Source organism: Rattus norvegicus, chromosome 6, assembly GCF_021556685.1.
Source record: "Rattus norvegicus strain SHRSP/BbbUtx chromosome 6, alternate assembly SHRSP_T2T, whole genome shotgun sequence".
NCBI classification, from domain to species: Eukaryota; Metazoa; Chordata; class Mammalia; order Rodentia; family Muridae; genus Rattus; species Rattus norvegicus.
In genome coordinates this window covers 138178619-138204051 of record NC_141539.1, presented here as the reverse complement: position 1 = coordinate 138204051, position 25433 = coordinate 138178619, and the positions used below count along the sequence as shown (strand labels likewise).

Below are 25433 nucleotides of genomic sequence, written 5' to 3'. Positions count from 1 at the left end.
TCCAGGCAAGTCAGGACCACACCATGGAACCCTGTCTAAAAACTAAAAATAATAAAATAATAATGTTGCAATTATGCAAGGTTATAATCCTGACTAGTGTTCCCGCCTTGAGTGGAGAATGCATGAATTAAGTTCTACATGAGGTATCTGTCTTTGCGTCCTTTCTATCCTCCCTGTTCATTCACTCACGCTGGCATGGTCTATGGACACCCAGAACACTCATCCAGCAGAATGCTATCCTTTCTGTGCTCAGACCTCCCTCCCAAGGCTGCTGGGATCTCCTGGGTGGCTCCCGAGTCTGTCTGTCAGATCGGACCATGGTGAAGCTTTAGAGTCTGAAGCACCAGTACTCAGTTAAGTCCTGCACTGGCAACAGCCCCCATGCAAACAAAGCCTCTTGGGTCCAACCTTTCACAGGTCCTGGCAGTGCCATGGCCAGAACTCTCTCTGCACACAGCCCAGTGCTATTATACGGTTCCTCAGTCCTCTGCTGTTCTTCACATCTGTACTCCTGTCTACTTCTCTCCGGTTGCCATGGCTAAGTTACTTGACAGAAGTGACTTCCGGGAGAAAAGGACTTAGTCTGGTTCACAGCCTCACGCTACAGTCCGCGTGGCGGGGAAGTCACAGCATCAGAACTTGAAACAGCTAGTCACACGGTCAGGAAGCACAGTGGTGCTGCTTGTCACTACAGCTCAGCTCTCCTTTCTCCACTCACACAGCCCAGGAGCCCAGCCAGGGAATGGTGCTGCCAACAGTGGGCAGGCCTTCCCCCTCAATTAACATAATCAAGATAAGCCCCACAGGTGTGCCCCCAGGGCAGGTTGACAACACCAATCACCACCCGGTCAAGCTCCTCTCCAAAGACAAGTCCTTGAGCCACTCCTACCTGTTGGCAGGACTTGTTTCCTCTAACTCCCTCTAAGTGGGTGCTGGGCTCTGAGACCACCTCCAGCTTTCTGACTTGTGTCCCAGGCTCTGTACTCCCTTCCTAGAAAGGATACTCAACTGTCACCCTCTCTGCCGTCCTCCCTCTGCTTCCTCTTCTGGAAGTCCACTCACTTTCCAGAGCCTCTCTCACTGAGCACTGGCACGGCCCACGCTCAGTGGCACTGTCACCCATCCCAGACGCTCCTTGCCACCTTCCTGAACCCAGCAGGGCCTTCCCTGAATTGTACAGTGGCTCCTCTCCTGGCCTAGGGTAGGTAGGGCTTTGGCCAATCCAGCTCCAAGTGTTCAGAGTTCAGCCATGGTGGGAATCATTCTTCCTCCTCTTCTTCCTCTTCTCCCTCCTCTTCCTCCTCCCCCTCCTCCTCTTCCCCCCCTCCTCCTCTTCTTCCTCCTCCTCCTCTTCCTCCTCCTCTTCTTCCTCCTCCTCCCACATAACCCTTCCTACCCTGTGCCTGTCTACATACAGCTTTGGTGTTCCCTTCCTAAATCCTAGGGGTCTGGGTCTGTGTTCTACTGGCAGCGCTGTCGTGAAAATAGCCGTAACCACTGCACGGCAGTTTCTCAGCACTGAAGGTGTCTTCGTTCTGTAGCAGGGCCTTGAGACAATTTCCTCTGTGTTGAACATGGTGGTTGGGACTGGCATCCAGGGATATCAGGCAAGTCTTACAGCTTTGTTAATCTCGTGTTGAAAGTGAAACCTAGAGCCCCTCACACAGACTGGAGATCCAAGGCAAGCCACTATAGAGGTCCAAGGCAAGGTCAGAACACAAGCCCTGACAGGAGACCACCCTGCAACTGAGTCTGACAGAGAGACAGCAAGGTTGGTCTACAACTGGGCCTGCCAGCCTAGCTCACACCTTCCCAGTATATGACGTCCTCTGCACATGGCTTGGAGGTGGGCAAGGCTTATGCCAAACTGTCAATCAAAAAGATGGAGCTGGGGTTGGGGATTTAGCTCAGTGGTAGAGCGCTTGCCTAGCAAGCGCAAGGCCCTGGGTTCGGTGTCCAGCTCCGAAAAAAAGAAAAGAAAAGAAAAGAAAAAAAAAAAAAGATGGAGTTGACACTGCTACATACGCTAGGCCAAGGGATGTCTGCTAGCTGCTGCTGCTCACTGCAGGAGACACAGGTACAGAGACTTGGCCCACCCACCGTAGCTGCGGTACTCCTCTAAGAGCCTGTTTGCTCATGTCCAAGTTTCTGCAACTGAGATGTTTAAACGAGAACCTACTGCTCAAACTGAGAGCTCCAGCCACTCAACCGAGTGCTCTGCCTACTGCCAACTGTGGCCAGGGCCACCCATGGGGACATCAGGGCTCTGGTGCCAGTCAAGTACATCAGCGTAAACACTAGTGCTCACCTATATGCCATGATAGGCCTCAGCCCTCCAGAACTCCCAGCATGCTCTGCCCTCTCCACGTGCATACAGGCACACACAACTGCTTGTCCCCAGGCTGGCAGCAGATGCTGTAAGTGCAGCACAGCCTCAGATAGCATAGCCTGAGCTACATGGCACCCAAGGAGCTGGTAAGGCTAACCCTAGAATCTAGGGCCACACCCATGCTTCCATTAGGAGCCGCCTGCAGGGTCCAGTCAGGCGCAGCAGGGCCATGTGTGGGGGAACATCCAGCCTTGTCCTCCCTGTATCATCTGATCCCAAGGATCTAAGGTCTACGACTCACTGGTCTGTGTACTCAAGAAGGCTACAGAAGCCCCAGATCCACCCAGTCTGGCAGAAATGAGCAGGTTTTCAGAGACACGGGCCTGGGATCTACCATGTTATCCACCTGGCATTGAAGGAAGCAAAGCAGGAACATGCCTGCCTGCCCCAGAACCCTAACAAAGTGTCCAATCATGTGTTAGCTTTAGAGCCAAGAGTGGGCAGCTACACTGAGGCTCATAGCAGGGGAATGGCCATGAGCTCCTAGAAATCCAGAAGGAACAAGAAGGTTCCTAGTATATAGGCTATATAGGCTATGTATGACTTTGGCTGGCCTGACACACCCCACTCCCAAAGTACCGGGACATCCCAAGCAGAGAGTGGAATGGAGACAAGTTTTTGAATTTTACACATCCATTTCCCCACACTTTTAGCCTCCACCCTAGGTGGCATGTAGGTACCCCTGGGGTTCCAGTAATGGAACAACCAAGTCCCCAGACCAAGGATCAAGTATCTGCCAAAGACTCCCAACATCCCAGCAAACACAGGCCATGGTAGAAGAAGTTACTGGGGTAAGAGGCCAACAAGACCCCTAGTATACAATAGTACATGTGCACTCAAGGCTATATGGACAGAGCAGATGGCTCTACATTGTAGTCCTGTGGCCAAGAAGCCACCCAGGCTAACGGAAATGAGAGGAAGAGGAGGAAGAAGAGGAAGAGGAAGAGGAGGAGGAGGAGGAGAGAACTTCGTACAGGTAGAACTAGTGGCACCAAAGACCACTGACTACCCTGGTCTGTGACCAGTGTCCTCTGAGTCCTGGGTGTACACTCAGGTCCATGAGGGCACCTGTCTCAGACAGACCAGTTTGTGCTGGGAGATGAGGCAGAGAACTGGCAAGACCCCAAGGCCACCCTGAGCTCGTCCTCAAGAAGCATAGGCTAGGGCTGGAGAACAGAGTTAAAAGCACTGTGCAGGGACTTGGGTTCAATTCCCAGCACCCACAAGTCACGATGCCAGTTCACAATCATCTGTGACTCCAATCAAGTCCAGGGGACCCAATGTCCTCTTCCAGCCTCCTCCCACATGGTGCACAGACATATGTGCAGACAAAACATCCATACACATACGCTAAAACAATCTTTTAAAAATGGTTTAGACATGGCCCCCAAGAGGTCACAGGGACTCACTCCCAGCCTCTCCTGGTGGGACATCCAAATCTAGGCAGAAAGACACTGAACAGGGCAGGCAGACCACTGCTGCCCCATGGTGCTGAGTGAGTACACTTACCTTATTGAGCTCTTCAATCCTGCGGATCAGGTACGGGTTGCTGGAGGAGTTCTCAAAGTAGACATAGTCTGCAGACAGAGATTTGCATATATGTGTTTTACATAAACACATAGCACCATTCCCACCATTTTTAAGGCACCCTACCCCCATCCCTGAGGGGCTGGAGAGCTGGCTCAGTGGTTAAAAGCACTGGTTGCTCTTCTGGAGGTCCTGAGTTCAATGCCCAGCAGCCGCATGGTGGCTCACAACCATCTATGTGATCTGGTGCCCTCTTCTGGCACGCTAGTGTACATGCAGATAGAGCACTCTACATTAAATAAATCTTAAAAAAAAAGAAAGCCCCCCAAGGAATTGACTGGAGCCTCAAGCAGACCTTGGCAAACCCTATGCCACTGGAGCACTAGATGGACAGAACCCAGAGAGGATGTTGGGCCACATCACAGCTGTTGAGGGGCTAAGGAAAAGCAAGAGAGAGGGGCTGCCTGAGAGGGTCCGCAGCCCTCAAACATCCAGTATCAAATGCCTTCAGGAGCACAAGTCTTAGTGGGGACTGACTGCAGCTTCGCTCATAAATTCCAACTACAAAGCTACCCTGAGGCCCTGCTCAAAGCTACTAGGCACCTTTCCAAGTAGCTGTTGAATGAACAGTGTGTCTACCCTTCACCACCGAAGACTGTTGCAGCCCAGGACATGCCCAGCCTCTTCCAAAGCAGAAACAACAACCACATAGAACACAGGTCATGGCTTCTAGGAGATCATACACACCAGCAGGGCAGTCACCTCAGAAGTACGAGATGTCTCCTCTAGGGTCAGAGAGACATAGGGCCTCAGAGCCTACGAGCATAGTCCCAGGGGGACCGCCATGACCCTACAAGGCCTCCTGGGACTATCAGGTCAGCACAGACTTCAGCATTTTGGTGAGGTGACATGGCCTTCGAATTTCTCACTAGCTCCACAGAGAGACATGAACATTTGTGAAAGCTGGCAGACTCAGTCTGGACAGCTCAGACTACCCCACTCCCACAGGGCTCCCCAGTGCAGAGAGCAGGCTAGACTGTCCCACTGTCACGCTGGGACTCCGTGGAACGAACCCCTCCCTGAGTGAGCTGACTAGAAGGTCCCTCCAGTTGAAATGGGCCCTGGACAGAGCCAGTGACTGCAGCTCCTTGCTCCCATTCAGGCACACTCTTGCAGGCACAGGCCTGTCACCATATTGTTTCCTGAGCTGTGCCAACTACCAACAGGTCAGCCACATTCTTACAACTCCCTTGCCAGTGCTCAGGACGGGGAAGGGTCTCCAAGAAAAAGCAAGGCCCAAGGAAGCACTGGGTAGGGATTGGAGGAAGTCTCTGGGCTCAGATGTGGGACCCTCCTAGAACACCCTGTGATAGCAACCTGATGAATTTCATCAATCTGGATAATTTCTTAATAAGACTAGTTTTTTAAAAAAGGCATCCACACTCTAAAATTTCAATTTTACAAATCACAGCAAATTAAACCCCAAACTATTCATACTCGCCAAAAACTGGAATAAAATCAAACGTCTCCCAAGTAAAGGCAAACAAGCAGGGTGCCCGGGGGGGACACCTGAGAAGCAGGCACTGAGATAGCTCCTCTCGGGGCAGGCACATAGACACCCAGGAGCAGGAGATGGGCACTGGAGTGGGGAGGGGGTGGTGCCACACAGGGCACGCTCAGCAGCAGCAGTGGCCCAACGACATGCCGCTTGCGAATCTCAGAGGTACCTGCCCAACAAGATGGGGTATGCTAGATGCACAGCATACGTCAGTAGGAAAACCAAGAACACAGAAAATAAAAACGAACAAAAAAAAAAAATCAAAGAAACTAAGAAGTGATTAAAACATTGATAAAAACCACCCGCCATGAGGGCAGAAGCGTCCCTCCAGGTCCAGGGCTGTGAGGCGGGAGAAGGAGCGGAGAGCCTCCTGCACCTGTGGGAAACAGTGATGCACGCCTCCCAACAGTGGCAGCTCAGGAGTGGCAGCCTCTAAGAGCCTGGTCTTGATACACACGCACACAGACGGTGATAAGACAAATGCATGCCTGTAATTCCAGCTCAAGGATCAGATGCCCTCTTCTGGCCTCCACGGGTACTTGCGCTCGTGCACATGCCCACACAGACGCATGATTGAAATGGTACTGTAATAGGTATCCACAGACTACAACAGAGATCCGCACATTTCTGCAGATCCAGACAGTAGAAGTTAGGCAGGCAGGTGAAGCCTGAACTGAGCAAAACACGCAGGCACAACAAAACTTCCAAATGCTTTATTGAAATTAAAATGTTTTAAATGTACAGATGGATCGATGAGAAAACGGTTTAGGGGGTGAACAGCTCAGGGTCATTGTTCTGCTCGAGCTCTCAGTGAGACAGCAGGCATGGGATCTGTGTGCAGAAACTGCTCTGAACAGACACTGGCGGATGCAGAGCCTGCTACATACTCCAAGTGTGGCCGGAGCAAGCGTTCTCCCTGCAAGTCAGGCTGTGAACACAGTCCTACAAGTGTCTCCTTCCCGGGCTATGGCCACGTCAAATCATCCTTGGTACCAACGTGGATTAAAGTCCAGGCTGAGGCTACATGGCAACAGCCTGACTGCTAAAGGGACAGAGACTGAGTGACCAATCATTAGTGCCACGTGCTGGCCTTGGCTAGTGGTGGCACACCCTTCTATTCAAGGAGCGAGAACCCGAGCTGGACAGCACTGTAGTCACTGTAGTTGGTATTCCTAGCAAAGGTCCCGAGGGCAGTTTAAGGAATGCTCCAGCCCTCAGCAAGAACTACAGTGCCGACCAACCTCTCTGGGGCTGCTGAGGCCAGCTCCTGGCACAGACACGAGCGTCTGCCAGAGAGGAAATATTTCTGCTTAGACCTCCCATTTTATTTCTCCCCAGTAAGGATGAACTTAACGCAGTCTAAGCTGGTCAAACAAATGCCATGTGGCCTTGGGCGGGATCACGTCACAATGAACTCAAACAGCACCACCAAGCATGGAGCAGGAACTAACTCTAAGTCATTCATTGCTTAATAATGGTGATTGTCAGTGGTCTGTCTTGCTTTGGGAATCTTCCACTCTGGTCCAAGTTTAAGCACTGGGCAGACACCATGCTGAGCTGTACTCTGGGTCAGATCACAATGTCCACCCACCCTCTGCTTCATAGTGTTCACAAACCCTGGCCAGCCACGGCCCTGCAGTCAGAAGCCGTCTGCGGCACAGGCTCAGTGAGGTGTGGCTGCCTTTCTGGATCTTCATTTGTCCCCCCCCCACCCTTCTGCGCCATCCCGTCACACATCTTAGCAGAGTCCTCTCCTGCACGCACCACCCATGCTCTCCCAGCTTACAGACTGCTTCAGAGGCTCACGTGCTCTTCCGATCCCTGCAGCACACTCCTTTTTGACACATCCTCATTTTCTGAGGAGGCTCCCTTGGTCTGAAAGTCTCTCTCCCACACAGTAACGGAGTCCTGGCTATTGGACAAACTTTACCATTCGAGGTAATCAGTGACTGGTGCCACTCTCTGCCACTGCCTTAAAACCACAGCAGAGGGGCTGGGGATTTAGCTTAGTGGTAGAGCGCTTACCTAGGAAGCGCAAGGCCCTGGGTTCGGTCCCCAGCTCCGAAAAAAAGAACCAAAAAAAAAAAACAAAAAAAACAAAAAAACAAAAAAAAAACCACAGCAGAGTCCCTGATTCGCATCACAAGTATATCCACAGCACACGCCTGGGCTCAAAACAGTAAGGGCCCCATGTCCACAGGACCTGCAGTGTGTCAAGCACACACAAAACCAACAGCCGCTGTGACACTGTTGTCAGAGGAAATACGTATTTGGTCTCCATCCTCACTTCCTGGCACATGGCTCCTAAAACCCTGGGGACCTTCAGGGAGATAAGAGTGTCTTTTGTGTGTGCAATTATAAGATATGGGGTGCCTCCACAGATGCATGACAGAAGGCTTGGTCCCCAGCTTGGCCATGTTGGGTAGGGCCCGCATACCTTCCTGTTTTGTGCTTTTAATGCTTCAAGCCACCGTAAAATGCCCAGTTTTGTGCCATCTTGCATTTCTACCCAAATGCTCTGTTCTGTCACAGGCCCGACAGCAACTCAACTGACAGAGACCGGAACCTCAGAAACTGTCAGCCAAGACAAACTTTCCTCCCCGCAAACCGGTAGTCTCAAATTATGACAGCAGTAAACAGTTGACTAACCCAAGACACCCATAGACGGTTATACCAGACAGACAGACAGACAGACAGACAGACACACACACACACACACACACCGTCGGGAGTTGGGACTTTCAGCTTCTCATCTGTGTGCCGTGTCCTATGTCATGAGCCAGCAAACATGGCAAGTGTTTACCCTGCAAACTGTTCCAGCAAATTAGTGGAACCTGAAGAGTGTCAGGGGAGCCTTGGTCCAAAGCGCTCAGCCAGGAGCACAGCCGCCACAGCCATGGGTGCACAACCAGCCTGTGAGCATGGGATCTGGTGAGCCGAGCCCTCAGCTCCAGGTCTGTGTGGTCTGCAGGCAGATGGCATCAAAGCTCTATTGAATCACAGCATACCCAGCCCATCCACAGAGACCTGGATGGCTGCCACTGTGAGAGCCCCACACCACCATGTTGGATGGCAAAGCCACAGTGCTCTGTACTGTGCCCGAGGAGGACAAGCGCCTTAGTTACAGCTCAGAATCAGCCACAGGATATACACTTTAGCTTCAGTGGCCATGTTCCAATAAAACTTTATTTATGGGTAAAGAAATTTGAATTTCATATAATCTCATGTCATGAAGTATTCTTGTGATTTTTTTCCCTCAACCACATAAAAATGTAAACGCCATTCTTAGCTCATGAGTCACACAAACCTAGGCAGTGCCGTTTGCCAGTACAGTTTGCCAGTCTCCAAGAGGCCCTGCCATCAGCCAGGGTCATCCAAATCTCACTAACTTGTTTGCTTTGTAGAAATCAACAAGCCAGAGCCGGCAACTAAGAACCCTTGCAGCCAAACCTGACCTCCATTTCCCAGAACACAGAACACAGATGGTCCAAGGGAAGAATAGGTTCCCCTAAGTTGTCCACGTGTGCACTCCCGCAAACATGTGCGAGCACGCGCACGCGCACACACACACACACACACACACACACACACACACACACACACACACGAGAACAAGCCTGTGCTTTATATAAATGTAAAATATCATATTTAAAAAATCAGCCACAGTCTGAGCAGTAGCAGCACATGTCTTTAAACCTAGCACTTAGGAGGCAGAGGCAGGCAGATCTCTATGAGTCTGAGGCCAGCCTGGTCTACACAGTGTGTTTCAGGATGGCAAGGGCTACACAGAGAAACCCTGTCTCGAGAAACCAAACCAAACCAAACCAAACAAATCAGCAAGAGTCAGGCTTAGTGGCACACGGCTTTAATCCCAGTTCTCCTGAGGCAGAGGCAGGTGGATCTCTGTGCCGTTGAGGCCAGCCTGGTTTACATAGTGAATTCCAGGACGGCCAGAGCTGCACAGACAAAAACAAAGCCCAACAGGCAGTTCTCCACTTTGACAGGGAAGCTGGCACTGCTCTGTAAAAGCTACAGTGACCCAATGCTACCGTGAGCTACAGGTCAGGACTTGCACTGGCAAAGGCTGCCAGATCAGATCACCATCGAACAACTGTCCGTCAACCACCCTAACCCCAGCATCCCACATCCTCACCAACAGTGCTGTCAAGGTGACCCAGTGGGAGAAAGTCTCTTAACCCTCACAAAGAAACTAACAAGATGGATCCTAAAGTCAAACTTTTTCTCTGTAATAAAGAAGGATAAAGACTTTGCAATCTTGTGTTCTAAGAGACACACAAAACACGACCGCAGCCCTCTGAAGGGTCTGAACAGACTATAAACCAACATTTGGGGCTGGGAGATGGTAGAACAGCACTGTCCAGTATAAGCAGGCCCTTGGTTAGACTTCTACGTCACAAAATAATAAAATCACCTCACAGTTCATGACAGTAAGAACACAATCCAACTTAAAAACCAGGGAAATGGGGGTTGGGGATTTAGCTCAGTGGTAGAGCGCTTGCCTAGGAAGCACAAGGCCCTGGGTTCGGTCCCCAGCTCCGAAAAAAAGACCAAAAAAAAAAAAAAAAAAAAAAAAACAAACAGGGAAATGCCGGGCAATGAATGGTTATGCCTTTAATCCCAGCACTGAGGAGGCAGAGGCAGGCGAGTTGCTCTCTGAACCCAAGGCCAGCCTGGTCTAACATAGGGAGTTCCAGGACAATCAAGGATACATAGAGTCTCTGTCTTTTAAAAAAACAAAACCAGAAACCACAAATAAAAAGCAAAAATCAAACAGCACAACATGGTAGCCACATCTTTAATCCCACATAGCAGAGGCATCAAGATAGGCAACATGAGCTAAATAGCAAGACCTGGTCTCAAAGAGCCAAACTAACAGAACACACAGCTGGGGACGGGACGGGGACGGGGACAGGGGCAGGGACGGCACACTGCGGGCAATATGAACTCATGAGAAGCCGAATTTACCATTTACCAGGGAGCTCGAATCAAACCCCACACATCCTCCAACCACTGCGCGGCAGCGTTGACACAGGGGTAGGTTCTGGTGCCCCCAGGGGTGAAGCAATGGCTATGTTAGCCAGACAGCTGCCCGTGAACGCCTGAGTTCACTGTACAATCGTACATTTTTATTCAGGAGAAATGAAAACCCTTGAAGTACACACAAAGCTCACGGATCTGGGGGTTCGCGGTGAACAGCTGGAGAGGGGCACTACTCAGCCAGAGAGAGCCAGTCGCAGGTACTAATTCCCATATCCACACTGTGTGGTAGAGCAGCCATCTTAAAGGAGGGTTCCGTCTACATGACAGACACAGGAGTAGTTGGGAGAAGGGAGACGTCCCACCAGGAAACAGGTAGGACTATGGCAATGTTCTAAAGGTCTGCAGTGACATTTGTCAAAAGTCACAGACCTAACTGGGTATGGTGCCCACCTGCAGTCCTAGCACTGAGGAGGCCGAGGCAAGAGGATCACACAAACACAGGAGTTCAGAGGCAGCTGTCCTGGCTGGTGGGGGGGGGCACAGAACCACACCTCCTGCAGTCACCTCAGACAGGGACCAAATATTGACACTGTTCTCCGATTCAAAAGGCAAGGTCCCCAGGAGCCCTTTGACCCCTCCCCTCCCCCTACAGACACAGAAGGGATTAACACCTGCAGCAGCATCAACCCATTCCCAGAACCTGTCTGTCTTGTTCTCAGCTAGGCCCAGCCGAGTTTGTGGCTGGGTTGGTTTTCAGCTCCAGTTTATGGATGACCTGTCCAATGGACCCTCCGGGAAGCATGCTAATCCCTCAGCTCTCCAATGCTCTCCCCCTGCCCAGTGACCTAGGCATCCCTGTAGTTGAAGGTCCCACTTCTAAGGGCACTCATTAGACTTCACCCTGGCCATGGTCCATCACCCAGCCAGCACCCGACTACTCCCGAGTCTCCTAGCTCAGCTTGGCCTCCACTCTACCTCAGATGGCCTTTGGTAACACGGTGATGACCACACTGGCCCCACAAAATCTAAGATGGGAAAGAGGCCCAGACCCTACAGGAGCAAATGACCTACAATCCCCAGTAGGGGCACCCAGTATACACAAGCAGTCAAATGGCCCAGGAAGGCCACATAGCCCCATTACTACGTTCTGACTGCTTCAGGAGATAAACCAGCAGGTTGTCTTGGCTTCTACTGACCTACCAGTGGCCTCGTGGTTCATTTTCTAGTGGGTGTGGGGTACACTGAGAACATGCCTACCATGGTAGCCTTGCCTCTGACCCTGGTTCTTCAGGATATCACGCACTACCCCTGCACACAGCAAACTTGCCTGTGAACCTCACCCTAAATAATAAGAACCTTAGAGTCCCCCTAGATCTCAAGAACAGACCCTGTGGGCACAGCTGGGGCTCAGAGCAGGGCGCTGGGTAACAGCTTCCACAGTGGCTGTAAGTAGATCAGTTCTGCTCCGGATCATCTCCCTAGAGAGGCATCACAAGTCAGCTGCCTGGGCCAGAAGGGACTACAGGGGTGCGGCATCCTATGGGAACATAAGGTCTTCCAGGCCCAGGGATGCCAAGGGCCCAAATTAAGCACACAGGTAGACTAATCCTGTCCAGGAGCAGGCAAAGGGACCACATCTGATCTCATAAGCTAATGGCCAGGGCCAGAGCCTTTCCCAGGTCCCCTTCCACAAAAGCAATCCCAGCAGCCCTCCTCCACACACTAGCTGATATGGGGTCCACAAAGACTTTGCCTACTGCCATTCAGGGATCCACGCTGCAGCACTTTCTATGGGCACCCTGAGGAACTCTATAGAGGGCCAGGGCCCAGAGAGACAACTCTAGGCCGAGAAGCAAAGAAAGATGCTTTCTGTAATCTTAAAACTTCCTAAGAACAGGTTCGCCGTGAAGCAGGTGCATGCTGGGACAGGACAAGGATTAGGAGCAACTGGCCCCAAGCGGGACAAAGATTAATGTTTGGCCAGGAGCACCCAAGTGTTCAACAGTGCCAAGCTGGGACAGAGGGGCCTGTGCCTGTCTCAGGAACTCACCCTAACATCCCTCGTGCCATGTTCAAGTGAAATTCTGCTTCACAGGGCACCAGCACCCTGCTCAGTGGGACAATCTTGGAGGTCCTTGTAGATAGGTGCCAGTGCCATTAGCCTGTATAGAGGGAAGCATCGTGTTCTGGGATTTAGCCACAAGACTGTTACTTTGGACCATTTACTTGTTTTAGTTGTTGCTAATACAGGAGTTTAATGCTAAAATCTTCCTCCTCGCAATAATTCACAAGGCCAGTAGCAGGCACACAGCGCACCTCTGGCCCCACACAGGGGCAGACTGGCCATGCTCAGTAGGCTAAACAGGATGGGGAAGCCTCTGTAGGGTGCTGTGGGCCAAGCCTGAAGGAGCACTGCCCCACACCCCTCCAGCACAAATGATGGCTCAGTGGCTTAAGAGACTGAGAGGTCCCATGCTGCTCCATAGACAGGCTACAGCCTTGGGTCTGGCCTACTTCTACAACTCCTGCTATGGATGCAGGCTTGAGGGAAGAGAGTCAAAACTTGTGGGGTTTTCCCTACAACAAGTGCTGTGGCAAAGGGCAGGACCCAGAAGCCTCCACAGGGCTCCCCAAAATAGCACAGACACTAGGACATTGCACACGGTTAAGCTCACAATATAGGCATTCCCTTATAACCCTGGAATTTTCAACCATGGGAATGTCTTAGTCAGGAAGTCTCAGCTGGCCAGGCAGTGGTGGTGCACGCCTTTAATACCAGCACTCCAACCCTTCCCTGTGCAACATGGTTCCTGCTGATTTGGCCCCTGCTTCCTCTGACTCTAGGCAGGTGGATCTCTGAGTTCTAGGCCATCCTGGTCTACAGAGTGAGTTCCAGGACAGCCAGGGCTACACAGAGAAAGCCTGTCTTGAAAAACCAGTTATAGCTCAAGAATAAAAATCACTGGGGCTGAAACTATGGTTCAGTGGTCCAGCCCATCAGCATCTCACTCAAGGGATGATCCCCAGTACCACGTACTTCAAACAGACAAACAAGTCGGGCAATGGTGGCACACACTTCTGACATCAACTGGAGGCAGAGGCAGGAGGAGGACCTCTGAGTTTGAGGCCAGACTGGTCTACAGAGTGAGTTCCAGGACAGCCAGGGCTACACAGAGAAAGCCTGTCTCAAAACAGCAAAATAAGGACTGGAGAGATGGCTCAGTGGTTCAGAGCACTGACTGCTCTTCCAGAGGACCTGAGTTCAAATCCCAGCAACCACATGGTGGCTCACAACCATCTGTGATGGGATCTGAGGCCCTCTTCTGGCGTGTCTGAAGACAGCTACAGTGTACTCATATACATAAAATAATTAATTCGAGAAAACTAATGAAGCAAAAAACAAAAGTGTCATTAAATACGAATGATGACTTAAATAAAAACCCAAGGTGGGAAAGCAAGAGGCTGGTTCTGGGCATAAGACACAACACCCCAGGCCAGGGAGGGACAGCTGTGATGTGGCTGTGGCCTGCAGGCTGTTGCTTCCTGTAACATGCCACAAGCACAGTCACTCAAAGACAAGGGGTGACTCCTTAGCAAGAGGGAATACTGCACAGGGACTTGCAGTAGCCCTGCAATTAAAGAGAAAGGCACCTACGTAGGAGACTCAAAGCGATGTCTGCTCCTCTGTTCAAAAATGCCACCCAATTTTATAGCAGGTATGAAACACAGGTGCCGTAGGATGTCCTCAGCCTCCATCCAGCTCTCAGCAGGGACAGCCTCCCAAACCCTTGCCCAACCTGAATATTCAACAAGCCACGTCTTAAGAAGCAGTCTGTATTTCCTCCCTGGCTGACCCCTTGGCCCAAGTGTTCTGCTGGCTCCTGCAACCTCCTCTCCCATAGCTTCACCCAGCCCAGTCCACCCTGACAAGGCTTCCAGACAAGCTTGCCAGAGAATACAGGACGCCCAACATTGTGTTCCAAGTCACAGTCCTCAGTGTCCACATGGCCTCCACAGCTGGGACACACTCACACTAGGGCACGGCAGTTTTCCTGAAATCTAAACCTGACTGGGCATCCTGTACTTTTCTCTGCTGCATGTGCCAAGAGGGTAGGGCAGGGGGAGAGAAATCCCAACCTAGGTCCCCACCAGTCACTCCTCTGAACGGATTTCCCAGGGGGCCAGAGCCCAGACAACAGACTGAACCAAGGCCTGCTCAGAGAGCCACAGTGTGTCCTCTCGTCTGGGGGCCTGAGAATCTGGCAAGCAGTGACTGGGGCAGGAAGCCAACAGCCAACACCCAGAGCACCACCGCAAGGCCCTGCTGGGACTCCCAGGATGGCACTAGAGTTCTCTATCCAAAAGGCCTATAGGGGCTGAGCCTTCATCTGCCATAGATACCCTCCGGGGACTGCTACACTGCAAGGCACTCCAGGCAATACAGGTGGGACCCCAGACCATGCTTGCCAGCTAACATACACAGAAATACAGACCTATCCCTGCTCCCACCATACATAAGCAGAGGCTCAGGGTCCAGCCACCAACCCTCATGGGACCTCGGACAGGCCAGGACACCAGTTATGCCCTGGAGGAGCAGCCGCAGGACACAGGATGAAAAAAGGGTGGATCCCTAGCCATGCCGTGGGCAAACAGATACAAGTGAGCCAAAGTCTGGGACCTCCTTCCCAGCCTGCTAGGGCCCTGGCTACAGCCCTGTCAGGCTGGCAGGCAGCTGTGGGACTCTTAGAAACGGGCTGAGAACCCAGTGTCCTGCAGGCCATCTTCCTCGCTCTCACCACCTCCCACTGCCTGAGTCCGATGCAGGAGCCCAGACCTCTACTTCTGCTATTCATTCATTTCTTCAACACATCATATGCCATCATGGGCCAGAAACGCTGTGAACTGGGGGTGCAGGTGGGGGTGGCTCAGTGGTCAGGGTCCTACACAGAAGTGGTGACAGGTGTTCCTAGGTGGTCTCCCACTCCAAAACACACTCATGGCAGAGCCCAATTTTGCTAGTGGGGGAGCAGAGACTCATCTACATTTAGGCTGTGACCAGAAGGAGGGTCTCTAAATCCAGAGAAAGAACAGAGCCAGGGACCGGGATAATGGGAGCCTTTCACAGGCAAAGGAGGACCTTTGAAATGAGGGAAGCAGAGGTAGAGGCTGAGGGAGCAGCACTTCACAGTGAACAGGAAGGGGGGATCTGAATGCAAAAATGGTTTCCCCAGGCACAGTAAGGGGCAGCACCTGGGAAAAGGCCACCTGGGGTGCCAGGAGCAAAGCAGAGACACCCCTGCCCCCCCCCCCAAAGCGGGCCAGAAAGCTTACAGGATCCAGTGCTGTGGCCCACTCCCTCCGGGACTGGCAAGACTGAAACATCAAGGACCAGCCCCTCCTCACAGGGCCTCAACACCCTAGGCTGTGCCCTGTAGCAGGAGAGGGACTGCTGTGGGTGGGTGGATGACCCATCTGCGTGCCCAAAGCCACAGAACTGAGCTGGCTGGGTCCCGCTGGTGTGAGATGGAAGGAAAAGACCTAGGCACTTGGAGGGTCAGGGTCACCCGCAGGAGTGGTGACGGGTGTTTCTGGGTGGTCTCCCACTCCTGCACACACACAGCAGGGCCCAACATTGCCAGTGGGGGAGCAGGGACCCATCCACGTTTAGGCTGTGACCAGAAGGAGGGTCTCCAAGTCCACAAAGAGCAGAAGGCTGTGGGATGAAGTAACTGTAAGGGTCAGCATGGACTGGATGTGTGCAAGGCCATCCCAGAGTGTCCTGGTCATACACACAAACTGGGGGAAGGGCTGCCTAGGGCCCAACAACAGGGGGTCCAGCCCGGGCAGAAAGGCCCTCATGGCCCCAGGTCAGTAGGGACCTCTGGCCTTCCAAAGGCTAGTAAAGTGCCTCCTTTGCTAGGCTAGGGTGAGCAGTAGGGCAGAGAAAAGTTTGGGGTGACTCAGACCTGCACTTGGGATGTAGGCCCCCTGCAGTAGCCAACCCCCCCTCCCAGGAATCCCTGCTAAGGAAAGCCCCTCGGTCCGGGCGAGCTTGTGGCCCCTGCAACAAGGTTCCCGGTGCCTGCACACCTAGCGGGTTCAGTGCGGCCCCAGAGGAGACCGCTCGCCCCCCGACCCCCAAACTCCTGCTCGCGGGACCGCAGCCAGAGCTCCAGAGGCACGTGCTCCTGCTCAGGGGCTCCGGCCCGGACCCAGGCCCAGGCCTCGCGCCGCCGGGCCCGCCGGCCACGGGGATGCCCTGGCCACTCGCCGCTACTCCGCGGGCCACCCCCGGCCCCCAACAGGTGGGCATAGCCCCCTCCCAGCGCCGCTCTTCCCCCCGCGCGCGCGCGCCCCGGCACCGGCGGCCCAGGGGCCATTTTGGGCCGGGACGAGCACCGAAGACCAGAACCGAGCCTCGCGGGCGGGGCGCGAGCGCGACGGGGGCGGGACGGGGGGGAGGGGCGCGGGCCGCGCGCGAGGGCGGCGTGGGGGAGGCGCGGAGGCCGCGGCGGGGCCGGGAGGCGCGGGCGGCGGGCCCGCGGCGCATAAAGGCCGTGGCGGGGCCTTACCTCCGACCCTGTACATGTTGGCGGCCATGTCCGGGCCGGCGGCGGGGCCGCGGGGCGCGGGGCGCGGGCGCGGGCGGCGGGCCGGGCGCGGGCCGGGGCGGGGGCGGGCGCGGGGGCGCCGGCGGGCGGTTTAAAGGGACCGCGCTGCTCCGCCGCCGCCGCCGCCGCCGCCTCCGAGGCCGCCGAGGCCGCGCAGGGACGGGAGGGCCGCGGCGCGGGCGGGAGAGGAAGAGGAGGAGCGGCCGCGGGCGGCGGGGAGGGGCCTCGGGCGCCGCCGCCCACCGCGCGGGCCGTTACCCGACCCCGCGCCGCGCCGGCCCGCGCGCCCCTGGCCGAGTGGCCCTTCTGAGCCCTTCGCTCGTCTGGTCCTCGGCATCCCCTGATCGCCCTCCCACGACCCCTCCCGCCTATCTCTCAGCATCCCGGGGTGGCCATCGCCTGGCCCTGGCATCCCGGGTGGCCCTCCTGTATCCTCTCCAAAGTGGTCCTCAACATCCCCGTGTGGCTCTCCCACCTGGCCCGCAGCATCCAGCTACTCATCCCGGGAGGTTCTTCGAAGCCTCCGCTGGAGTGGCCCTTGGCATCCCCAGGTGGTCCTCAGGAGGCCCACACCCTGTTTCCCTAGGAAGTACTCCTGCAACCTGTCCAGAGTGGCCCTAGACATCACTGATGGCTCTTCTGCCACCCCTCCGGAATGATACTTGGCTTCCTCCAGTGGCATTCTCCAGGCCCAAGCCTGCCTGGACCTCAGCACCCGTTGGGTGACCGGTCTTTAACCCTCAGTATTCCTCAGATCCCTGGATGGCCCTCTTATATGGTCTTTCGCATACCTGGGAGGCTCTCCCAGCCCCCCAAATGACTCTTGGCATTCTCCAGGTGTCCTCTCCAGGCCCATTCCCTCCTGACCCTCAGCACCCATGGGTGACCCTCCCAAGCCCCATGCCCACCTAGTCTTCTGCAACCCAGGTGACCTCCAGAGAACAACTTCCTGAATGACCCTCAGCACACCTGATTGATCTCACAAACCTGTTGAGGTGAGCCCTCCTAGGGCTCCTTGGGAGTTGCTTACAAAGTACCCTTGGGTCCTTCTTGTGTGAGCCCTTCCCTTCACCCATCAAGTCTTGTAAGGGTCCTCAGTGTGTCCCTCATCTTTCAGCATCAGTTGACGAAGGCCCCTCTTTGTAGCATTTAGAAGCATTTGTGACTATGGGCTTGCCTTTGTGCTTGTCTAAGATTTGTGAAGAGTGGAGTGCTTAGAAATGACCTGGAGGCCAGAGGACAAAAGGTGGTGTCCCTGATGGAAATCCTGGCCCTGCCACAATTGGGGGAGTCAGGAGGAGCTGATTGGGGGCCCTGCTTGAGCCTGAGCACTGTGAGTTGCTTTGACAATGGAAGTCTATCGGCATCCCGTTTGAGGTGTGTTCTGTGGAACATGAAGGAGTGGAGTAAATGGAGCTCAGGAAAGCACTGTGAGCCACTGTGAGGTTAGGGCCTGTGGGGAGGGGGGTCAGGGCTGTAGATAACCAGGCAAGAGATCTGCAGTGACGCTTGGGCCCAAGCAAGGATGGGTCTCAGGGCCTAGGCCACCACCCCGAGCAATGAGAACTCTTGAGTTTGAAGCCACCCTGATCTACATAGTGAATTCCAGGATAACCAGAGCTACATAGACCCAGTCTCAAAAAAGCCACCAGATAACATCTAGGCAGTGGTCAGGACAGAGGGCCTAGACTTGGCATACTCTGGAGCGCCTCAGTTTGCCTCCACTCTGGTAACCCTCCAGCCCCGGTTGCAGGCCTCAGTCCTTTTTCTTGGGGAGAGACGACAACCAAAGCATGGGTGGCCAAGGCTGACTTCTAGAGGAGGTTTCTGAATTCCAAGAAAGCCATTGCTCTCCAGAACAGAACATATTCCCTCAGAATAGAGTTCTGAGTGCCTCAGAAAGCAGCAGCCCAGCTCACTGCCTTCTCCTGTACAGGCTAGAGAAGGCAGACTGCATAGCTCAGGCCTTGTCCAGGAGCAAGGAGCATTCGAGATCTCAGTGGCAAAGGTTCAAAGAATGAATCCACTCGGTGGCAGAGCCACCAGGCAAGACAGCTGCTCGTTCAGGAAAGAACACCGGCTTAGGAAGTGGCACGGTGACCACGATAGGAATACCTTTCCCGGGGGAGGAGCAGGGCAGGTAAAATCCAGCAGAAAAGAAAATGTAATAGGATAGAAGATGCCATCACAGAAGTGCTGTGCCTTCTGGGTTTCTAGCAATGAGGAGACAAGGAGAGCTCAGGTGCTCAGTGACAAAGCAAAAAGAGGGAAGACTCAGCCCCAGGAAACACCTTCAGGTCACAGTACACCTCAGAGGCGAACCGTCCAACTAGGAGGGGTGGACGGAGGCATCATACCATTTCAGGGAGATAAGACTGTCAATGGAACCCACTCAACTTACCAAGTACCTATTTCACACTACCAACCATGTCAGACACCAGAGGGTCACACAGTCTCTGCCTGCAGAGCTGGCCATGTAGAAGTGTCCAGAGAAAGAAAGTCCTATCACGTGTGAGTGGGTCTCACAGGTCAGGGAGAGCAGTATAGGAGGGTCCCATGCAAGTGGGCCAAGGTCCAGAGATGGGTACATGGGGCCCTATCCTGTCTCTGGTGTGGGATTTGGGTTCTTCCTCCGCTGCTCTGGTGACCTGAGCTGATCTGTTGAAGACCATGCCTAGGGCCACCATGCAGTGAAGGGTGGCTGAGCCCCAACCCGTGACAGCTGGCCCTAGGGGCAGGAAATCAAAAGCATTCAGAGTTAAGCTGCAGGGAAATCTTCCTGAGGCCTGTATGGGAGACGTCCATGCCACGCTCCAGCGCATCAGTGTAAGTAACACAAGTCAACTGAGGGCTGTCCTACGTGATTGAACGTTAAGGATTACCGAGACCACTTTTCAGAAAAAATATCACAGATAAGGACAAAAAGGAAAAGGAGCTTTGGTGGTGGTGGCAATGGGAGGCACCACCATGGGTGGTGATGTCAGCACTGGGAGGCAGAGGGAGGCAGATCCGTGAGTTCGAGTTCAGGCTGGTCTACATAGTGAGTTCTGGGACAACCAGCAAGAGATACAGAGACTCTTCCCTTCCCCAAAAGGAGTATTCCTCCCTCCATGGTCCCAGCTGAGCTGCGGAATGGAACCGGCCTGAGCCTACCAGACAAGCTGTGTGTTCTGTGGACAGAGAACTGGAGTAGTGGAATCATCCGAGTCTTTTGGACCCAGAGGTCATGACCGGGTCCCAGATGTCAGATTTTCACACTGTTTGAATTTTGCTTTGATCTGACTATACCTGTGTCCTGGTTCTTCCCTGGAATAAGAAAGTAACTTATAGCTTTGCGCAGTGGCAGTATCGTAGCCAATGAGGTTTATCCGAGGCGCTATTATTGCTAATTGAAAGAAAGTAACTTATTACAGCAGCCCACAACAAAGGAACGTTGGATTTTTTTTTTCTTTTTTTCGAAGCTGGGGACCAAACCCAGGGCCTTGCGGTTGCTAGGCAAGAGCTCTATCACTGAGCTAAATCCCCAATCCAACGTTGGATTTTTAAAGAGAACTTTTTTTTTAAAGATATATTTATTTTATGTGTGTGAGCACACTGTAGCTGTCTTCAGACACACCAGAAGAGGGCGTCAGATCCCATTACAGATGGTTGTGAGCCACCATGTGGTTGCTGGGATTTGAACTCAGGACCTCTGGAAGAGCAGTCAGTGCTCTTAACCACTGAGCCATCTCTCCAGCCCAGATATACGGTATATTAACACGAGCCTGGGGACAAACAAGGAAGATTGTTTTGTGTTGTGTTTGGATGTCAACTTGACAGCCAAGTGTGGGGTTTTTCTGGGTTTTTGTTTTTCAACTTAAACCAGAGTCATCTGGAAAGAACCTTCACTGAGGAATTGCTCATCAGATTGGCCAGTGGGCATGTCATTAATGATCGATGTAGGCGGGCCCAGCCCAGTGCATAGGGCCACCCTTGGGAGGTGATGCTCATTTGTGTAAAAAAGCAGACAGAGCACAGTGTCTGCTTCCTACCCTGGCTTTCCTCGATAATGGATTATAAACTAATGTAAACCCATTCTTCCCTCCCCCGCCCCCTCAACCTTCCCCCCACCCCCAGCAGCACTTGAAGCTTAGAGAAACAGTTCTTAAGGAAAAAATGTAACCCACAGTTTTTTTTTACCCAGACAGATTTTCTTTCATATATAAAGCCCTTAAGAAAACATTTTCAGTTATACGAGAACAGAAGAAAGTTTTTTAAAACTCTAGTGGCCAGGAGAGATGGCTCAGTGGTTAAGAGCACCGACTGCTCTTCCAGAGGTCCTGAGTTCAGTTCCCAGCAACCACATGGTGGCTCACAACTGCCTGTACCTCAGTTCCAGATGAATCATGGCACCAGGCATGAATGAATGCACATAGCTGTGTATGCAGGCACAAACCCATACACATACTAAAAATAAATCTTTAAAAAGACCTCAATTGGCTAAAAGTCAATAGAGGAATGACCAAGAGGCCTCAACCTTACACCAGACCTGAAGGAGACCTGAGAGCCAGAAAAAGAACACACAATTGTTTATCCAATACCAAATGGTTAGCCCTGAAAACATGCACAAGTAGTTTATATTTAGAAATATCTGTGTATATAATACATATATGCATGTAACAATCAATGCAAAAAAGAGGCCGTGAATCTGGAAGAAAGCAATGTGGGATGTATGGGAGGGCCAGAGGGAGAGAGGGGCAGGAGGAAATGATGCAGTTATAATATCAAAGAGGAAAAGGCCTTCGCTGGCCAGGTGTGTGACGCACAGCTGCAATCCCAGCACTGAAGGCCAGCCTGGGTTATGTAAAACTTAGAGGCCTGGAGAAAGGCTTGACTCCAGCCACCCTCGCAGGAAGCTGTGGCTCAGTCCCCAGCAGCCAGGTGGTTGTCCACAACTGTGACTCCAGTCTCCAGGAACCCAATGGTCCCTTCTGGCCTCCTCAGGCACTTCAGTTCATGGTGCATGTACATACAGGCAAAACACTTGTGTGCATAAACATAAGAGAATCAAAACTTAGATTTTTTTCTCTGTAGCATAAGTGTCTTCAGATGTGTAAGCAGAAGCTCTGTTCTAACGATTTCTCATCATCGAGTCACAGCATACGTCCCAGAAGTGGTTGGAATGACCTCTACACAAGGTTAAGGGTTATCACCGTGTGCGTGTTTTTAAGTCCTTTATTAATTTTGAGCAAGAGTTTTTGCAAGCCAACAAACTCATTTTTTATGTGGTGGGTGGCACGCACAGACAGCTGTGAACTACATCTCCCAGGTATCCCAGCAGCCCTGCACTGTGAAGGTCGGGTGTTGGAAAGGCCTCTTTCTGCTTTAGGTATCCAGAGTCTCTTCTGCAACACACACTGAGCTGGAGTATCAGGATGAGAAAGTTGAGGGACCTGTAAGACCCCATGGCTGTGGTTAGCTCAAGAAAACTGGAACCTGCCCACCTTCATCTGCCTCCCCTTGACAGAGGTGCCCAGGTTCCCTTCCCCCAAGACCTTTGTTCTCATCCTAAGATGAGCCAACCTGTCTGCTGTGAACCCCTCACTCACCTCAGTCTCCTTCCGAGGCCTCCCCATCTACCCACATCCTTCTCTGTTTCCAAGTTTTCCCAGTAAAGCACCCTGGACATGCATGTTGGTGGGGAGCTGTCTTATACCCCTTAACAGCACCTGGCCCTCTGCCCCCATAGGCCAACAGCACCCTGGAGAAGGTGCCATGCTCCCCTCCCAAGAAGGGGATCCTGCAAATGTGCAGATGGGGCACAGGAAACGACGCTGACTACATCTCAACTTAGAGCTGGGAGATTTTATGGGTCGTTTGGGTGGACCCTGAGTCGTCTTAAGAGACTGTAACCAGGGGCTGCAGAGATGGCTCAGCGGATAGGAGGACTGACTGTGCTTCCAGAGGTCCTGAGTTCAAATCCCAGCAACCACATGGTGGCTCACACCATCTGTAATGAGATCTGATGCCCTCTTCTGGTGCATCTGAACGCAACTACAGTGTACTCATGTAAATAAATAAAATCTTTTTTTAAAAAAAAAAAAAATAGGGGCTGGAGAGATGGCTCAGCGGTTAAGAGCACCCGACTGCTCTTCCAGAGGTCATGAGTTCAATTCCCAGCAACCACATGGTGGCTCACAACCATCTGTAAAGAGATCTGATGCCCTCTTCTGGTGTATCTGAAGACAGCTACAGTGTACTTATATATAATAAATGAATAAATAAAAAAAAATTTTAAAAAAAAAATAGGAGCTGAAAAAGGAGGGAAGAAGGGTGAACATGGGGCCAGAAGGGTGAACATGCCATCCAACTTACCCCGGGCAGCTGAGGAAAGCAAGCTGAAGCCCTCTCCTCCACCCAAGCTTCTGGAGGAACACAGCTCTGCCTATATCCTGATCCTAGTGTAGAGACCCTTGGTGAACTGCTGTGGAACCGAATGAGCCTATATTCTTTTAAAACGCTAAACTTGGGACGGTTCGTTGCAGCAGCCCCTGGAAACTATGTGTTGCAGGAGCTCTGTCTCCAGTCACTGCTAACACTTCCAACACCAGGCTTCGTTCCCTCGTAAATCCACCGGCCCTGCAGCCACATTCGCTACCACCAGTGAGTGGCCAGTGGGCAGGGGGCTCTGGGCCTCAGTCCTGATACTCTTAACTGATGCGGCTTGTGTTTGCTGTAACGGAAGCAGATGCCCGGGTGAGAGCACACAGTCAGGAGAAGCCCTGTCAACCCTCAGCCATGAGCACAGGTGGAATAGCTCACATGCACATAGCACACGGCACTCGGTGACCTTCGATTTTAACTCACTCCATTAACAGGACTCAAGTGTGTCTTCTTGCTCAGCACAGGCCTTAGCCCACTGCATGCTCTGCTTCAGGTCATCTTCAGACCCCTGAGGAGCTTGGGGTCAGAATGTGCCCCAGGGCCCTGTACAGACACTGCAGGACTGTCCCTGCTGTAGTCCAGTCCTCCTGGTACCACGCTCTGCCTTCCCTTAACCCTTTGTATCCTAAGGAACACAGAGGTCTAGGATTCAACAAACATTATATCAGGGGACAACTAGGGTGATGAAGTCAGACTTCCTGGAGGAGGAGAGATTTCACTGAGTCTTAGGAAGGAAAGAAAGAAGCGAGGGAGGGAGGGAGGGAGGGAGGGAGGGAAGGAGGGAGGGAGGGAGGGAAGCAAGAACAGAGAATTCAAGTTAGCTGGAGACCCAGTGTCAAGCATGGGCAACTTTATGCTTTAGCGGTGGGCTCTGGGCAATGGTGGGCTCTGGGCAGTGGTGGGCTCTGGGCAGTGGTGGGCTCTGGGCAGTGGTGGGCTCTGGGCAGTGGTGGGCTCTGGGCAGTGGTGCACCACTACCAGGCTGGCTGACTCCTTCAGGCCCCATGTACAGGCTTGGATCATGCCCACACTTGAACCTAGGATCTATCACTTCCTTTTGACTCAAAATCCCCTGTACCCAGCCCCACTCACACATACACCCAGGGCACCACCACCAGTCTCTGAGTCTGGGGTCACCTTCCATAACCACCCTGACAGGTTGGGTTACTCCCCCACTTTTCTTTCTCTCCTCCAGCTTGATATCCCCAAAATGTGACATGTTATCACCCCAGTCCTAAACCCTTTGCAGGATCCCCAACCTCAAGATGAACTGAAACATAACTGTAGCCCCAGGGCTGCCTATGTTACCGTAAGCTGCACGGAGTACACTGCCTTCCTGGCTCTGTCCAACTCTCAGGTCACTGGCTGGAATGAGCTCAGCCACCTGGAAGCTTCCCAGTGTCTAGGACCTCACCAGGGGTCACTTCTTCGAGCTGTCCCCGCCATAGTCTTACCCCCATATCTCTGAGGTCACACATACCATAAGGGCCTTGAGGCGGGATCTAAGAGTCCCTCCAGGATGGTTCATGACATGAGCACCCCACTGGAGGAACTGCACGTGGCAGGGATCTTACCACCTCCTCAAGCAGCTACTCAGTGAAGCAGGGGCCATGAAGGAGGGTATCTGTGGCAATCCAGCCCCTCGCCCCCCCCCCCGCCTCCAGAGGTCCACAAGTCTGGTCACCAGTATGCCTCACAGAGCAGGGGTTCCTTTGGAAGGTCTTCCCTGACTCTCTCCCTTGCATGGCTCTCCCATAGTTTCCAACCGGCCTCCTAGGAAGTGGTGCTTGCCTGAGTCCTGAGACCTTTGCCCTGACTTGTTTGCTCTCTGAGGGTGGGTCAAGACCACAGTGAGACACAGAGAGAGCACAGGGCGTGCCAAAGCTATGCCCCACCAGAAAGAAAGACACCGGACAACATAACG

General features: G+C 52.9%; 1 protein-coding gene and 1 pseudogene across 15 annotated transcripts in view; one reads left to right on the top strand and one right to left on the bottom strand.

Moving 5' to 3' along the window:
* Mta1 (metastasis associated 1) overlaps positions 1 to 17287 on the bottom strand; it is a 38660-nt gene extending 21373 nt beyond the window's left edge. For 11 of the 15 annotated variants that reach the window (XR_015622128.1, XR_015622127.1, XR_015622129.1 and 8 more), the window contains exons 1-2: positions 17048 to 17287; positions 3899 to 3966 (exon numbers count right to left, since the gene is read on the bottom strand). Coding sequence is in view for 9 of the 15 variants with exons in the window: in XM_087554572.1 (XP_087410698.1) it covers positions 3899 to 3966; positions 17048 to 17075 (96 nt within the window). In the remaining 6 variants the exon portion in view is untranslated. 15 annotated transcript variants of the gene reach the window in all.
* Positions 17288 to 20414: 3127 nt separating this feature from the next.
* LOC120093499 (U4 spliceosomal RNA) lies at positions 20415 to 20547 on the top strand (annotated as a pseudogene).
* Positions 20548 to 25433: the final 4886 nt, after the last annotated feature.